This window comes from Sinocyclocheilus anshuiensis, unplaced genomic scaffold, assembly GCF_001515605.1.
Source record: "Sinocyclocheilus anshuiensis isolate Anshui unplaced genomic scaffold, SAMN03320099.WGS_v1.1 scaffold1365, whole genome shotgun sequence".
Classification (NCBI taxonomy): Eukaryota; Metazoa; Chordata; class Actinopteri; order Cypriniformes; family Cyprinidae; genus Sinocyclocheilus; species Sinocyclocheilus anshuiensis.
The window spans coordinates 672,492-689,773 of NW_015551032.1; the positions used below are offsets into that span (position 1 = coordinate 672,492).

At 38.4% G+C, this 17,282-nt stretch overlaps 4 protein-coding genes across 5 annotated transcripts in view; 2 read left to right on the plus strand and 2 right to left on the minus strand.

The window, feature by feature from the left end:
- The window catches only part of LOC107661215 (neuronal tyrosine-phosphorylated phosphoinositide-3-kinase adapter 1-like), a 48,908-nt gene extending 46,896 nt beyond the window's left edge, over window positions 1-2,012 (minus strand). Inside the window, exon 1 of the mRNA XM_016450710.1 lies at window positions 1,337-2,012. The gene's annotated coding sequence lies outside the window, so the exon portion shown is untranslated. The remainder of the gene's footprint in view (window positions 1-1,336) is intronic.
- A 2,669-nt stretch (window positions 2,013-4,681) lies between these two features.
- LOC107661213 (diacylglycerol O-acyltransferase 2-like) lies at window positions 4,682-10,207 on the plus strand. Its single transcript, XM_016450707.1, has 8 exons — window positions 4,682-5,114; window positions 7,061-7,156; window positions 7,291-7,398; window positions 7,827-7,897; window positions 8,028-8,232; window positions 8,334-8,508; window positions 9,488-9,672; window positions 9,824-10,207. Exons 1-8 carry the CDS (start codon window positions 5,099-5,101, stop codon window positions 9,976-9,978), a joined length of 1,011 nt encoding a protein of 336 aa, XP_016306193.1. The 5' UTR covers window positions 4,682-5,098; the 3' UTR covers window positions 9,979-10,207.
- Window positions 10,208-10,296: 89 nt separating this feature from the next.
- On the minus strand, window positions 10,297-12,688 carry LOC107661214 (zinc finger HIT domain-containing protein 1-like). Of its 2 annotated transcripts, none has more exons than XM_016450709.1 (5): window positions 12,594-12,688; window positions 12,193-12,363; window positions 11,979-12,058; window positions 11,576-11,745; window positions 10,297-11,174 (listed from the first exon to the last, which is right to left on the minus strand). In XM_016450709.1, exons 1-5 carry the CDS (start codon window positions 12,613-12,615, stop codon window positions 11,153-11,155), a joined length of 465 nt encoding a protein of 154 aa, XP_016306195.1. In that variant the 5' UTR covers window positions 12,616-12,688; the 3' UTR covers window positions 10,297-11,152. The 2 variants fall into 2 exon arrangements, with proteins under 2 accessions (XP_016306195.1, XP_016306194.1); XM_016450708.1 differs by having other exon boundaries at window positions 12,588-12,688.
- A 2,187-nt stretch (window positions 12,689-14,875) lies between these two features.
- LOC107661249 (uncharacterized) lies at window positions 14,876-16,724 on the plus strand. Its single transcript, XM_016450748.1, has 6 exons — window positions 14,876-14,892; window positions 15,251-15,321; window positions 15,663-15,833; window positions 15,919-16,124; window positions 16,396-16,423; window positions 16,519-16,724. The coding sequence occupies exons 1-6, from the start codon at window positions 14,876-14,878 to the stop codon at window positions 16,722-16,724; spliced, it is 699 nt and encodes a 232-aa protein (XP_016306234.1).
- Window positions 16,725-17,282: the final 558 nt, after the last annotated feature.

Here is a 17,282-nt window from a genome sequence, read left to right on the forward strand (position 1 = left end):
CATACTTACAGTCGCTGATTCAGAAGTGCCAGATTGTCATAGCAAAGTCAGAATGACCTCCTCTCCTAGGTTCATGAAACGGTCGTCCATAAAATGCATTGCTGTTCTGTTGTAAGTAACCTTAAAGATTCCTAAATGCATCTACTTTCTGTATTTGCAAAGTATGTTTAATCCTGTATGGTAAAACCAAGAAAAAATTTATCAGAATACCAAAATGGCTCATTACTTAATACCTCCTGTCCTGACTAACAAAAATTCGGCCAGTTTTGTTTTAGACTTTTACTAAAAAGCCTTGTGTGTGTGAAGGTATCCACAGCCCCCAGACAAGGTGGGGCTGGTCTCCTCATGTCTGCAGTGTATACTCCAGTCTACGCCTCCTCGCTTAACTGGCTTTCCCCGCGCTCACCCCGCCTCTCTTGCTTTTAATCCGCGAATAATGTCTCCGATGGACAGTCTAATTTAGTGCTATTTATCATTACCAGAGATACACAAGACCGATCCGGTGACGTACAGGTTCACGCCACAGACATACACGCGCACGCAGCCACGCCTCCATCTACTATCACATCACGACTGTAATAAATTTGGCTGCAGTTGTAGCTTGTCGCACGTGCCATTGGCATTCTGATGCCACCTCCACGCGCGATTCATGCAGACGTTACGTGAGACGAATATTTCTGGAGACACTCGCCGTTATCACAGACCAGGTTACCCAGGTTACACAAATAATAACCGAAGTCTATGAATGGCTATTAGCGAAAATGTAAAATATTAAAGATAAAGTCTACATCCTTCACATACTTCATATCTCATAAATCACCCGTAGCGAACTCTAAAACTCTCGCGTGCACTACACCCTGAAGGCGCTCCTCGATACGCGTCACTCGTATACGCTCAGGTGATCACAAACCCACTGCATTTACACAGTTACTCTTTCACAGTGTTTAGGGACTCTGTCTGGTTTTGTGGAGAATAGATCGACGGGGAAAGCACGTCATTTTTTTCGTTTTAAAAATTACGAACAGTCGCGAAAGCGAAAACAAAATTAACAGCTGGTTTTACAAGACACTGTTTTCAGGGCATGCCTTGGTCTTAAAAAGCACAACAAATGTATTGGGTTGTCAATGAAAGCAATATTCATATATTGACACGGCAATAGGCGCTAGTCAATTCCTCTGTGGGCGATCATATTGCTTGCCGTTACCAGATGTTTGTAATTATATTTCCACACACAAGTCAATACCAATTGAGTTCGAATTTCGCCACAATTTGTATGATTTAAAAATATCCGCCTTTAGTGTACAGAAAACAAATGGTGCAGAAGAGACTGACTTACATAAACGGTGAGAAGTCGAATTGCAGCGGACAAGTAGTAAAATCAGACCACAACAAATCCACGCCGGTCTGCTGACGATGACATTGCCCTCTTCAAAGAGGAAAGACGGAGGTGACAGTAAGTTCCAACCGTGTCATAAAAGATTAGATGAAAAATGATGTGCGAGGAGACCGAGCATCAGTGCGCTGACGGCTGGCTGCTTTTTGTAAACAACATCCTCATCCCCATTCACCCTCCGCGCGGAGCACGATGATGAGAAAGCACCTCGCTATCCATGGTGCAGTTCACTGCGACGTTAGCGAAGAAAAAAAAACATCCGTTCAAAGCAGGCCCATAGAACCATTCACAAATGCAGTCTGTTAGTGCCTGCACACTAACCGCTAGATGACTTCACGGTAATGAATGCAGAGCCCGCAGATAAACAGATATGTCAGCGGTGGCGGCGCACTTCGCGCTGATATTAATATTAATATTCTCGCTTTAGAGCTCGTCGGTCACCGGAGAAGCAGATGCTGAGCTACTGATTCCGTTCTGATGCGCGCCTCGCTCTCCTAAAATGACGTTGTATCGTGCTGCTGTTTTTGTGAAAGGAGACATTTTCTGCCCTCGCAATACTAAATATAAATTCCACCGACTGTTGTTATGCCGTTGTTGCGTTTACATTCTCATGCCTGCCCTTGCCTCCACCTTTCTGACAGCTGATTCGACGCACGTATTTACGATTTTTGTCCGCGTTCGCTGTGTGCAGACGTAAGCATGTCTGTCAGCGCGAGTCAAGCGCGCCAACGAACCCCAATACTCCTCCAACACTGAGGCATTGAATACTCCATATCACATTATTTTTATCATGCTAATCTCTCTTTTCACTTACACATTTGTGTTTAGCCTATTTGAATTGAACCTCTAGGCATAGCTAACCACCTCTCAGTCGTGACAATCACCTAATTCACCTGAACAGGTAGTCTACATTACAGAACTCATCCACATAATCACCTACCCATCACAGACCAACTATCAACAGCAAGAACAACTCATTATTAACGACGGACCTACTTTCCCCTAAACCTATGTATTCTCCCTTCTTGCTCTCACTACATCCCCATACTTCCATCACTTTATTATTAGATGTACATGATCTCCTGCATGTGCTGCAGGAGTGAGCAAATTTTGTGATTTGAGCAAGAGACAAGTGATGAGGGAGAAATGTGAGAAGTGATACTTGAAGACATGGAAAACAAAGGATAAAAATAACAGTACTCACACTTCAGGATGGCGGAGAGTCATCGTGTCATCACACATTTAATTGGAGTAGCTTGCATACGGCATGAGATTGCACAGAAATAATCGGGAAGCATATAACCATTGATCAGTAATGAATCACTCTTTGCCTTTGCACACAAAAAAAAAAAACTTGGTACACTTAAAACAGAATGTGTTGCCTCCTCTCAACATCAGCTGAGTAATGGGTAAATCTATGTGAACACTATATATTGGTGTCATAGGCATTTGGTAGTTAATCCAGACTGTTTCATGTAATCTATGACTGAGTTAAAACATTGCATAGAAATTTGGTTGGTCCTGACTTGGTGAGGCCCTGCAGCTCATTGACTAAAGAGATGTTGAGTTGTGAAATCACAGGTCCAGAATCAAGCGTAAATCATGAAAATGTATATACAGTATAGTCAATAAATAATTAGTGATACCTTTTGTGTTTGTGATTACATGAATATGTATACAAAGATAATAGGACAGACACAAGACAATGCAATAGACTTGTACACATGAATGTATACAAATTATGCACTTGGTTTGAGATATTTCTGTATAGGGGATATATGAAATGGGTTATTCCTCAAATGGCTGCTCAATTCTTATAAGAACTTATGTACAATTTTCATTATTAAAAGGCAACTCTTGTAGCATTGACTAATTGGTGAACCAGATCCAGTTCTTTTTGCCAATCAGTTGAACTGATATGCACAAAACTGAATGAATCATTATCAAGACATGAGTTTAATGGAAAGCTTAAAATTAAGGCTAATTATCCAATAATCTATATTCTTAATCTAGGGCTAAATATACGTTGCCAAACTTTTATGGACACCAACCAGAGGGGTTAAGTAAAATCAAAGAGATAAAACATGCACTATAGTATAAACAAACTTCTACATTTATAAAATAAGATAACAAATTATGAAATATTAGCTGAACTTTAGCTTCTTAACTTTGAGTCCATTGTATTCTATTGATTCATGTTTTCATTTAATTTGTATAGTGCTTTTCACAAATATCGTTTTAAAGCAGCTTTACAGAAAATGCATTAAGAGTGATCTGTTATCAGAAGTGACTGTCAAAGTAATGTTCTGAGATAATACAAATCCTGCAGTTAGTTATGTATTCATATATGAATATAGAGACTGAACACATTAAAGAAATCATTATATGTTGTGATCATAATAATTGCAATATAAGGATCATTTGGCAGTTTTGTATGTTGATTCATAATTGTGACATGAATGATGGGGAAACCAATTGAGGTCTAAAATTTCTGGAGAAATACATTTAATCTCGATGCTAGTTTCTTGGCTATACAACTATAAAAGAATGATGTTGATTAGACTTATTTACAACAACAACAACAACAAAAATTGTATATCAATCTCTAAGGTTCATCCTTTGACTAGAAAAACAGGTTTGACTCGTTACAAAATAGAGATAACGCAATATTTCCTGTGAGTACTTCAAGAAGCAACGAGTGGCCAGCGCTAGGCAACCATTTTTAAACGCATCGGTCGCTCCTCCCTCCTACAGATGTCCGCACGCGCGCGAGGAGGGCTACTGGGAGAAGAGCGTTCATTGGAGATATATCCAGCTGCAGACCCGCAGCACCAGCAGTTTCAGAACCGCAGCCACAGAACCGGAAGTGAGGGGCGGGAAGTGAGGGGCGGAGCTTACATTTTTTTAAAAAGTAGCGCCACCTTATGGTTTTTAAGGGGTAATTTGCTTTTATTACACACGATACGTCAAACTTTATGTATGCATTTTATAATGACATATTAAGCATTTTATAAACATTATATACATCTTGTGTAATTTAGTTGTAGACCTATACAGTTATTAGTTGTAGACCTATACAGTTATTCGTTTCATCGTATTATGCGAGTAATTTCCTGTTTGTGATATTAAAAACAATGTTTGAAGCTTCTGGGATAATTATTAAACATATGATAGCAAAAACATTACAGACTACTCACAGACTAATAACTCCGCCCCACTTCCGGTTCTGTGGCTGTGGTTCTGAAACTGCTGGTGCTGCGGGTCTGCAGCTGGATACTATTGGTTCATTCAACCAAACCGCGCCTCTGGCCGTTCCGTGTAGCAGGGATATTTAAACGATCTCTCATGTCTTATTCTGACATAAGAGTAGGCGTTTGTGGCGTTTTTGTTGCCTAGGCGTGACAACAAAGACTCGAAATACGTTCTTTGTTGTTTACGAACGATTCATGTTAAAGCAAAGGGTGACTTAAACGACTTTCAGTCATGCGGACGCGGATTCGTAAGTGGTTGGAGATAAACGCCAGATAGCCAGTCCAGAAAGTGCCCAATACATTTACAATGACGCGATTAGAGAGCGAATCGTTATCTATTTGACCAGTTGAACCGATCAAAGTGCAAACAAGAGAAACAAGAGAGGCTTCTATCAGGGAAGGTGAGGAAGAGGAATCGTTTGCTACAGGGATCACTAAATAATTTGGCCACTTAATGGGAACAGATAACGGTAGGCTCTTACGAATCTCAGTAGCGTACGGTAACGTTACAGGATTTGACTGGAGAATGTTATAACAACACATCTGAAAATGGTTTCAAATTTTGCTTTAAAAGTTTTAAAGTCTGTAACTAACACCTTAAATCTGGTTAAACGTTAGGCCTAAATGTTTAAATATCATTATTGCATTGGTCTGTCGTAACACTAAACGTTGCAAGTATATGCTGACTTGGTACACATATATTTCACAATTTAAAAAATAAATGCAACTGTGGATTTGAATTGCTGGAAGGTCACATTACTCAATATCACTGCATTAAGTGGGGTCAAGATGTCAGATTGTACATATTAAAATGATACTTGCTTAGCCTATCTTTACCTGAAACAATTTGGTTTCGAATGTCACGTTTTAAATACGGATATTTAATGATTAATGAGAGGCATTCTGGGATAACTCTATACATCAATGATATAAAATGGCTATCTCTTAAGTTCTACAATCAGGTTTGTGATGCTGATAAGCACCATAAAGACATAGGTTGTAAAATAGAAAGCTGCATGCTAAATTAAAATGAATTAAACCCTATTTTTACTGTTTTTCACAGTAATTATAAGTAATAATATAATCATATATTATCTGGTTGCATATACATTTATGATAATTTACTGTAAAATTAAATTCTTCTTTAAATCTATTTTTTCCCACTGTGTATGGTAAGGAAACCTACTGCTAACCAATTTCTGAAATAGCATTCCTATCCCATACTAATACTGTTTATGTATACTCAGTCTGCATATTGAATCTAAGGTGATTTGCTAATTGAGGAACAATATGGCGCCATATTGATACACAAACACTTTGTTTTTGCAAATAAAACAACCCTTTTAAAATGTTTAGAAGCTTTACCTCAGTTGTCAGCAAACTAAATGATGGGGTCTGCTGCTCCAACAAGTTTGTGCACACACCCCAGGTGCAACAGGTCACAAAAGTAGGTCCAGGTTCACTGCTGAACTTCAAGTTGCACTTACACCTACTGCTCCCAGAAATGAACTATTAAGTGGCAATATAAGGGATTTTTTCCCCTCAAATTTATACAGAAAACACAACATTAGAGAAAAATCTGAACAACTATGGCTGTTATAAAAAAAAAAAAAAAGGCCTCAAATTTATACAAAAAAACACAGAGAAAAAATCTGAACAATTATGGCTGTTATAAAATCAAATCAAACAGCTGTAAATAATTATCAAGATATAACATCATAAAGGAGTTGCTAGGATCCATTTGAATTAACTAGATGGTTCCTATATTAGATTATACAGCTCAGTACTGTCTATATACTCATGTCCAGTATAGAAGTTCAGTGTTCATTAAAGAAAATCTATTATATTAGCTAAATCACTCACTTTTGAAACTGAGACAGAAATTACAGATATCAGACAGCTAGGTTACTAGCATCTGCAGAGACACTAAACCCATAACTACAAAAGGGTCTGTAATAGAATATAATAAAACACACTGAAACGGATGATAAACAGATATTCACTACAGGCCATTTTTGTGCCCCTAAATTTTAGATATATGGGGCATTTTAGTGAGTTTTTGTGGCCCTTTTGTGCTGAGCCCTAGTTAATTTCTGATCGGAAATACTGGGCCGGATTGCCCATTAAAGATATTTAACCTTGTATGACACCGATTCACAGTGAGAGAATCTGACAACTGATGTCTCCGCTGCCTTCACAGGTTCAGGTCATTGGCAAATATTTTTCTAACCCCAACTGAATTAAAATGTGACATTTGACAGTCTTTTTTAACACGGTAATTTTAGTGAATTAGACGGCCTGCTCAAATAACAACAGTTCATCTGGGGTGACGTGTGATCAGCAGTAAAACACTGAGAAGAATGTGTGACCAACCTTAATCTGTTTTGCCTTCTCTGTTTTGTCCTCTCTTTCTCAGTTTCAGAGTTAAAGGGGAAGGGGGACAAGTCACAGTGGAAGGAGTTAATCGAGGATATAAGTGTTTTACAATGGGTGCTTTCATTTCTGTTTTTAGGTGAGACCTGTTGCACACACAGAAAAAAAGTTACTTTTAGGTGCCAAATAGAAATTTCCATGATGCTTCCCCTTGTGTGTCAGATTGACACTGTAATATTATCACTAATTCTGTATGTGTGTGTGTGTATGCAGGAGCGACCTGTCTGCTGTTGATGATCTATTTGATGTTCACCTCTCTGTGGCTCATTCCCACACTCTACTTCTCCTGGCAGATCTATGATTGGCATACACCTGAAAGAGGTCAACCCATCACTAGAACACACATTTCTTTTCTTAACAGTCACAAAATGTGTTACACACATAAACACATGTGGATGGTTAAATGGATAGTACACCTAAAAGTGAAAATGCTGTCATCGTCATTTACTCATGTCATTCATTCTGAGAAATGTCTGTGTTGTTTTTTTGGTCAATGGTCACCAAAACTGCTTAGTTACCAACATTCTTCCAAATATATTTTCTGCTCCATAGACAAAAACTTAAGTCATACAGGTTTGGAAAGACATGAGGGTGAGAAAATTATCAGAGTTGTCATTTTTAGGTGACATATCCATCTAAATTCATAGGTCGACCTAAGAAATTATAATTCCATTTAATTCTTTAAAACAGCTTTCACTGTCTGATAGAATTAAAAATATTGTCAAAATGTTATTTTCTCTGTCCACTAGGTGGCAGACGAACACAATTTGTGCGAAACTGGGAAGTATGGAAACACTACAGAGACTATTTTCCTGTGAAGGTAAACATTATTCCCAGTAACCAACGTAACAAATTTGTTACGGACTAACAGTTGTTCTTCAACTTCAGCTCTTTTGTGTATACCACCCATTTTTTCCTCTCTATCCTTCTTTGACTTTCTATTCCTTCAGCTGGTAAAGACTGCTGAATTGAATCCCAGTAAGAACTATATTATGGGTTGTCACCCCCATGGCATCATGTGTGTGGGAGCCTTCTCGTGTTTCAGCACAGACCGTAATGGATTTGCAGAAACCTTTCCTGGTATACACCCTGTGCTTGCAATCCTGGCTGGACTTTTCCGCCTTCCTCTCTTCAGAGAGTATATTTTATCTGCAGGTCAGTAAAACAAAAGCTAAAGTGAGACTTAATGAGAGAAGATGTTGAGAACATTTTGAAAAGGATGGCCACTTATTTCTCCATCTGTTTCTCATTCTCAGGTCTGTTGCCTGTCAGTAAGGAGAGTTTAGATTACTTGCTGAGCCGTACTGGAGTGGGAAACGCTGTGGTCATCATCATTGGTGGGGCAGAGGAATCACTTACCTCGTCTCCAGGAGTAAACACTGTAGTCATGAAACACAGGAAGGGTTTTGTACGACTGGCCCTTGAACATGGGTGAGGAAGAGACACGAACAAGAGAAGAAGATTGACTGAAATAAACCTCTAGTTTAAACCAGTGGTTCTCAACCAGTGATCGGGACCCACTATGGGGCCTTCCATGGGGGACACTGGATGACAAAAATGATTCAAATCAGTATATTACTATTAATACAATGAATATACAAATTCATATTCTTCTTATTATTATTATTAATAAATTAAAACAACTCAAAATGCTAAAAAAAATAAGATTAAATAAATACAAGTACCGTTGTTATAGCAGAAATACTGGAGGAAATATCTTACTTTACATGGGGGAGGGGGGCTTTGAAAATTGTAAGGGACAAATGGACAGTGGGGACCTTCGAGCCAATAAGGTTAAGAACCACTGGTTTAAACCTGCAAATCACCTCTCTCCTGAGTGCTGTAAATCAGTGATTCTCCCATTTTGACTCCAAAAGGTCCTAACATTTTTTACTTTAAGGCTCCCCATTATCAAAGACATTATTCAGAGGTCACCAAGATGTTTCTGATGCTTCTGCTGTAATAACAAAGCTGTTCACTTGCAAACTTTTTTTTATTGACAGAAACTAGGAGTGGCTGTATATTAAAATAAAATAATTAAAATAATCAAATTACTTAATTCCAGAAGTTATAAAAACTGATGATGCTTCAGGGTTTACACTCTCTGTTACCAGTGAATTTACATGGTTCTTCTGGCCTTTCTTGATGTGATTCCTGAGAAACCCTGCTCAAAATAGAGGATGGAAATAATTTTAACTAGAAGGAAAGGAGGTAGAACGTGAACAAAAAAGTAATGGAGAAATAATGGAAGTAAATTGATTAAAAAAAGGTGTGGGAACCCTGAAAAATGCAGCAATAGCAACTTTACCATGTAATAACATACAAACATAAGCAGCAACTGCCAACTTATGAAATACTTTTCACATTTTTACAGGACTACATCTCTCGTGTCTTGTTGCTGTTTACTCAGGGCTGACCTGGTTCCCGTGTACTCCTTTGGTGAGAACGAGCTATTCCAACAGGTGGTTCTATCTGAGGGCAGCGTGGGTCGACGGCTGCAGGCTCTTTTTAAGCAGATTGTGGGTTTTGCTCCATGTCTCTTCACTGGGGGGCGCTGGCTGCTTCTGCCATTCAGACGTCCTGTCACCACTGTAGGTCAGTTCAAAACACTTGCATTTCACATCATAATATTTGCTTAATTATTGTTTTTGTAAAGTTAATGTATAGAACTGCTGAGCCGTTATTCAGATAGTACAAGTAGCACATTTTGGTATGTATGAATGCAGTGTACCTTTGTCTCTTTCAGTGGGCTGTCCCATTACTGTGCCTAAGGTTGACAGTCCATCTCAGGAACAGGTGGATCATTACCACAGTTTATACATGAAGGCTCTGTCTGAACTTTTCCACAAACATAAAACCAGCTGCGGACTGGCCGAAACACACGAGCTGCGCTTCATATAGAAATGTTGGAGAGCACAAAGTTATTGAAACAGCTGCCAGAATTATAACGTGGGACAGATACAAGAGGAGAACATGCTTATTTCAGTATTGTTTTCATGTGAATTTTTTAGCTTTTTGCTTCTCCCAAATGATGCTCAAAGCACAAAGTGAATCGAATGAATGTAATTTGGGGTCTAAATCAGAATTATGCTCATATGGAGCTGTATATTATGTGCTGTAAATTAACACACACACACACACACAAAAAAAAAAATTGTCATCCAAAAAGAAAGAATTTACCACCTTTATCACAGTGATGAAACGCTGGACATTTAAAACATGTTAGTGCTCATAATGAAAAGATGTGTGAAGAGTATTGAGGGGAAAGGGTATTTTTAAGTGTGAAAATATTTCCAGCTCATAATTATTTTAATATCAGAAATATGGATGGTTTATACATGTATTTTGATGCTTTTACCTTAAATCCATCAGTGGCATTTTCAAGTGCAAAGTCTTAAAAATACCTCTCTTCTTGCAAAACAGATCATAAAGCAAGCACATTTTTACCACTTCTAGTCATTTATTTGTTTCATACAACACAATTTTATAGCAATAAGATAAACATGTACACATATTTACATACAAAAGCAATACTTTGTGTTAAATTACAAAACTTCATATACAAAAACCATTGTAACTGCTGCAGGTTCCTTTAATTATGATAAAGAAATCCGTGAATAGGCATTATGCTTTTTAAAGAACATGTTTTAACTTTTGTAACCATAAGATGCAAGTCTTTCCTTTCTGCCAATTGTGGTCATTTACTCCAAAATACTTAAATAGCAGTTTTTCACTGGCATTCTCTATATTTTAATAAGAACGAGCCAAAGCTTGGCACAGAATTAACTCTAATTACAATACTTCAACAGCTCCTCATTTTTTGCAAATGCTTTATGTTTCATCCAATTATGTGAAATCGCAAATGAAGTGCAGCCCATTTGTTGTACAAAGAAGTGCAGAGATGACGGGTTATTATTTTAGCAGTCAGGTCTAAGGCTTCTAGTGATTTACACCTCAACATGTTTATTGTGCAGGCAAATGACTGTGAATGCTTCTGAGGAACATAAGCTCGTAAGTGTGCATTTTGAGCCATAAGCTTGTTTTACTTTTGATAGGAGTTCAGTTGAGGAACAAATCATACTGTCCACTTTAGACACCTGAAAAGACAAGGAGCGCAATTCACACTTATTTCATTTTCCCTAGTCCTATTCATTTACCATAGTATTTAATCTATTTTAATGATGTTTCATTTTGATCTTAAATGGATAATGAAAATTCTGTCGTCATTTACATACCCTAAACCTGTTTAACTTTCTTCTTGGAAAACATTCTTCAAAATATCTTCTTTTCCGCAGAAAAACAAAGTCATACAGGTTTGGAAACAACATGAGGTAAACAATGACAGAAATTTCATTTTTGGGTGAATTGTTCGATTAACGTCACCATTTCTTGTGGTGTCATTGTGTGTGGAAACACAATTGTTTGTGTTGCTATTATCTGGTCTCACTTTTGAGGAATTGTGTTGCCTTCCACCCACACGGGTGAGCGAGTGCATTACCTGGTCTCATGGTGTGTTCCTAAACATCGGACACAGCAGTAGCGAGCTCCACATGACACACAAGTGTAGTTTGATGGGAGGCCGCACAATGCACAGAAATGTCGCAGAGGAAACTTAGAGGGCTCAGCACATGCAGTCAGATAGTTCGGACCCTCACTGACACTCAAGTCCTGAAAGAACAAAAAGAGAGAAAGAGGTACAAAACATATATCCAGGACTCCAAAAAGAGAAGAAACTATATTTTGTTTAAGCCTCGTTTTAGAACTAATAATTTTACATCGTGTACATACATTTTACTATTGAAGACTGTTTTTAACGTTTCATGACATTCACCCAAGAAAAGTGTGAGTTTCTCTCTGGATGTTTCTCAGCACGCAGTACTAGTGAGCGACAGATGCGTTACCTCCTCCTCCAGAAGAGTCTGGAAGTTTTTGCGGAACCTCTGTTTAAAATGATCGCCCCTTGTCTTCTTCCTCCGCTTGCCTTGAAATCAGAATCCATCAGGCGAGAACAATAAAGACAAACACAACTGTCAACGTCGGATACAGTTCGTAAAGAAGGATTTAATGCGAGCTAAAGGATGGGGACTGATGCATAACACCGACTCGATTCGTTACCGGATTCGTTGCTCTCGTCGAACTGCGGCAGCCGCTTGACAAGCTGCGGGAGGCTCGCGTGAGGGTCGTCCAGGAAATTGTCTTTCTCGAGCGCCTCGAGCTGGCGGGTTAAACGGCGCTGGCGCGTCGCGCTGTCCAGCACGCGCCGCTGGTTGGGATCCTGCGAGCGGACTGAGGAGGACAAAAGATCTGAATGTGAACTACAGCTGGATTTACATGATCAGACGATAGCAATGCATAACAACACTGTTGACATGTTTGGCCGCAAATTATAAGAAACGTAGGGATGGAAAAACAGATTGACAAGTAACGTATAGCAATTAATTAATTCATTTAGTCATTTATGCCATGCGCTGTTATAAGTCAAAGGCTACAGAAGTTTACTTGGAACGCACGGTTACCGGGTGTTTTCTTCTCCGCCATGCCCGGAAGTTTAAAATGAGTTTTTGTTCTTCTTGTTTTGTGGTGGTTCTCAATCTGCTTGTGCACTACTGACCTCTAGCGAGCTGCTGTGCAATGATCGTCTGGCTAAAACAGTATTAGCTCTCCAAGTAGTATGATCCTCCGCATTATCGAGGCCGAAATAGGTCTGAATTAGTAGTAGAATTGGCTGCTAGGTGGCGCTGTCACGAAAAAATAGGGTCCTAGAAATGCAGTCCTGAAACCGGTACTGCAGGATTTTAGGGATTTAGAAACAGTGGTTCTTGACCTATTCTCATCGAGGCCCACTAGGGGGCCTCAATGGACCTTCAATGCAACAATCTTAGCCTTTTGATGATAAACTCAGCAAGAAACAAATTTATGTCCTTCGTGTATTTTGATGATTTCCAAATATCCCTCCCACTGGAAGATTCGTATAAACTTTACATTATTATTTGTGAATGTGTTTATGAGATTTTAAAAGTGGGATGAGTTAAAGTGTAAACACCAGTTGGAATGACTATGCATTAATAAAACCTTAGAAGAGTAAACTTGGGTTAAGCAGATGATTATAGCTCACAGGTTTTTGTACTTTGTTCTATTAAAGATACTATTATTAAATACAATACTATCAAATATATTTGTTTTTGTGCTTGAATGTACCCTATGAAAGAGAATTTGAGTAGTACAATAATATCGTTATGAGAATCCACTATCACGTACCTTAACTTATAACTGTACTATAGGCTATCAACTAATTAAATAAATCATTCAAATATTAAAGTTTTTCTTTCTGTAGGCTACTGTTTATTATCTAGCGCAAGATGTTATAAAACACGTAGGCTATACGTAATGTGTTGTCATAGTTTTAGAGGTTAGCGCATAGCGTGAGACGACAGTGAAAGAAGGCTGAGCTTGTAGCAGATGAAAATGAAAGTGTTGCACAGTGACTCTTGATTTAACTCCCAAACCTCTCGCAGCACTTTAAGCCCCTGAAGAAAAACTTACGGTGAGTAGCCTATACGTATTATGTGTGTCCTCCATTCATTTCCATTATTTAGCCTACAAAAATGTCTGTTAACGTTACCTGCGTTACCTTATAATTTGTGCATGTGTTTATGAGATTTTAAGTGCATTATCACAGCCCAGAATGAAATAACAAATTAGGGGTGTTACCTACGTTGAATCTGTAAAATAGGCTACAAATGTGCGTAAATAGTCTATCAACAGCGTTTTAGACTAAATTAAATATACCTCAAATACTAAAAATAAAAATAATTTGTGCATGTTTTTATGGGATTTTAAGTGCATTATCACAGAGCCTAGAATTAAGACCGGTGTGATCACACCCCATTGCTCCGCTTACTTCACCTAAATATTTGGTAATATTAAGATAAACAGAGTGAAACCACTACGCGGCGCTTAAGCAAGATGACAAAGCAAATACATAGGTGTGTTCGACTTGAAGCAGCGCTGCGCAGACCGATCGGTGTATGACATCAAAGTACTGCGAGAGGATTCGAAAGTATTCATGGGTTTCAGTCACGTGACTTTTTAGTTGCGGCCGCCATCTTTAGGACCTTGCGTAGCCTCTCCTTGGTGATCAGAAACCAAAATAACACTTAAACAACAACGGAAAACAATGGTATTAAAAAAAAATAGACACTTTAGGATTAGATCCTTATTTACTGTCAAGCGAACTGCTGACTCCACTAAAGTCAAGGGAAAACTTACCAATTTGACGTTTGCTGGCTATTTACATCTACCTCGTACACAATCCCTCTCCATACACTCGGGCCATTTTCAGTTAAATTTTCACTTGTTAGAGACTTGTCCATCGGCCCGGATCCAGCTGCAGCACCCGGCTGGATGCTTGCGTACTCACTTTCAGATTCTGGGCCGAATCAACCGGACCAGATGCGACAGCCGTAACTTGCCGACACTGCGGCATTCAAGCCGGACGCGGCCCGTTGTGCAGCACGATGCCAGACTTGGCAGTTGCATTTCTATATCTACTGTACTGTTCATTAAAATTAATAACGTTACCTAAACAAAACGTTTACTTTCATTTTAGCGCACGTGAATTTAACCTTTTGCAAGTTTCATTATGAACTTGCTAACTAAAATGTAAACACGCATCTATGCGTACGAGAAATATTTAATCAAAAGAATCCCATACATCCAATAATCCAGTAAATAATCCATTGTGATTAGCACAGAGCACAGCACAGCAGACTGACGGAATTGCAATTCGGTCCTACAAATGGCGGCCGCACCACTGTGTGACGTCACGTGAAACCCATGAATAAAGAGCGTCTGCTGTCTGTACAAGGATCGGTCTGCGCTGCGCCGCCATAACGGGGACCAGGAAGAGGCGTGATCAGGGCCGGCGCCGGGGAAGAGCCCTTCCCCTCCTACAGAACGTGATGAATTTCGAAAGCAAAAGTGAAAGCGATGTAGGTGCCCTGGCTCCGACTCTGGGCCTGATGTTTTGTTGCAACTATACGCTGCAATCATTACAGAAAATTCATTCTCTAAACTTGCAAGTAAAAAAAATGTGTTCGCTTTTGTCTGCGTCTATCTAAAAGCAGAGGCAGCCTTTGCAATACGGAGGCCCATTTCAAAGAAACAGCTGAAGGATCCTTTTCGAGCGCAAGCGTAGGCCTCTTGTGTTGCCTTTTCAACTGAAACGGGTGAAACATAACAAAGGTAGATACTGATTAAAAGCTATTAAAAAAATAAAAACACATCAGTGTAGTTAAAAAACATGCCTTCCGAACTGGATCAGATGAAGGCAAGGCATAGACATGATGTGACTAAGCATGCTGTAGGATTTGAAGATTTCCTGCCTTTAGATACAGCCCTTTACAGTATAGGCTACTGTGCAGCTTAAACAGATGTTTAAAAAAAACATAGTTTCTGTTTTGTAAGGCACTATTTGAAGAATTCGTCTAATAAAACAACTTTTTAAGTTTGTGTCCTTAATATGTAGTATCCATTTTAACCATTCTTCAACCATTTATGTCCCCCCCTCCTAATTTTGGATTCAGGACAGACAATGGATTGTGCTGTACATGACTTCAAGAAAACTCTTAAAAAATTTGGCTTGAAGGAGGCATCTTCCCCTCGGCATTGTCATTTCTTACTGTTTTTCTGCCCCATTATTTCTCGTGCTGGAACTGACATTGAAGCTGCAGTGAAGTACCTCAATGAAGTGAAAGGTAACTTACAAGTGTGGAAAGCTAGATTAATGATAAAACATATTTAATTAAACTTATTAACCAAATTATTTTTTTTATGATCCAGTTATTTATCATCTGTCATCATTGCCAGTCATCATGGTGGTGTTCCATCACACGCTTGACCCAGAGAAACCTATACTAGACAGCAACAGGGTTATAACGAGCGAGGACATATCTGCAGTGGACTGTCTGTTCGATGACACTGGGTTACTCTCATGTCAGAAGAATTTGAATGCAATTAGTAAAATTGCGAAGGACTTAAAATCAGAGGTAGGCTGATCACCAAGCCCTTTACACAAACCGTGAGTATGTGTTTCCACATAACAAAAAGCAAAGTTTTTCATTTTTAAATGTGGAATTATAACACTATACCTTTATATGACCTTGGCATCAAATTAGAAAAAACACTTGCTGGGTTTTTATATACAGTGAATGAGGGAGTGAAGGTGAATTCACCTTTTTCTCTTCTGTCTGCTGTAACAACTTTCCGTACCCACTGTATATAAATACAGATATATTGATGTATTAATTTCCCTTCCAGAAGCAGACTTTATATTATTGCTTGAAAAGTAAGTATTCCAAGCTTTACATTCTTCATTATTCAGTGACATTTTCACTTTTACAGTGTGACAGTGTGTATAAATTGTCTTTTGTATTTTTGCAGAAGATCATGAAAATCTACATCCACCTAGAGATGCAGAAAATGATCTCTTAATCCCTGAAAGATCAGTGCCTCATCCGGTTCAGAGGAGAGCCATTTCTTTCTGCGGGCTTTGTGATTTATCCGTAAATACTATTGTTGTTATTGTTGTTGCTGTTGCTGTTACTTTTGTTCTGGCACTAATTGTGATTATTTACTACAAAAAATGAAATGACCATTTTTGTGATTTTCAGAGGAAATTGTTCAGTAGTAATTGTAGTAATAATACACTGCATGATGAGAATTAAACGTTGAATATAAATAAGTAACAGGTTAGCATGTTCTGTGATAATATGTGTATGTAAAACATAATTCTATAGGAAAAATAGCCTATACATGTACAGTATTTCACTTTTTAAATAAGTGTTTTGTGATTAAATAGATTATTGAAGCACACACACTGAAATATTTGCATGTCAGTCTAAAAAATGTTGTTGTTCCCAAACATATATAAACAGCTGTTTGACCCAGTTCTGACCATTTTTTCAGTGTTTGTCTGCCACCCCAACTCCTCATCTTTTTATGTAAATTCACGATTCTTTCCACACCAAAAAAATAAAATAAAAAAGACCAAACCAGATTAGCTTTAGTACTCAAATTATTTTAATATTTACAAATAAGGTTTATGTGACACTGAAGACTGTAGTAATGGCTGATGAAAATTTTAAAGTATATAGAAAAACATTATTTTAAACTGTAATAATACAATAATTCAGAGACTTCCTAAT

Coding starts and splice junctions, on each gene's coding strand:
- LOC107661214 (XM_016450708.1), bottom strand. CDS start 12,615: ATGGCGGAGAAGAAAACACCCGGTAACC. Junction 12,059..12,192: donor CGACGAGAGCAACGAATCCG/GTAACGAATCGA, acceptor TCTGATTTCAAG/GCAAGCGGAGGAAGAAGACA. Junction 11,746..11,978: donor AGACTCTTCTGGAGGAGGAG/GTAACGCATCTG, acceptor TTGTTCTTTCAG/GACTTGAGTGTCAGTGAGGG.
- LOC107661249 (XM_016450748.1), top strand. Junction 15,322..15,662: donor ACGGGTGAAACATAACAAAG/GTAGATACTGAT, acceptor TTTTGGATTCAG/GACAGACAATGGATTGTGCT. Junction 16,424..16,518: donor TTTATATTATTGCTTGAAAA/GTAAGTATTCCA, acceptor GTATTTTTGCAG/AAGATCATGAAAATCTACAT.
- LOC107661213 (XM_016450707.1), top strand. Junction 7,399..7,826: donor TTGGCATACACCTGAAAGAG/GTCAACCCATCA, acceptor TCTGTCCACTAG/GTGGCAGACGAACACAATTT. Junction 9,673..9,823: donor ACGTCCTGTCACCACTGTAG/GTCAGTTCAAAA, acceptor TGTCTCTTTCAG/TGGGCTGTCCCATTACTGTG.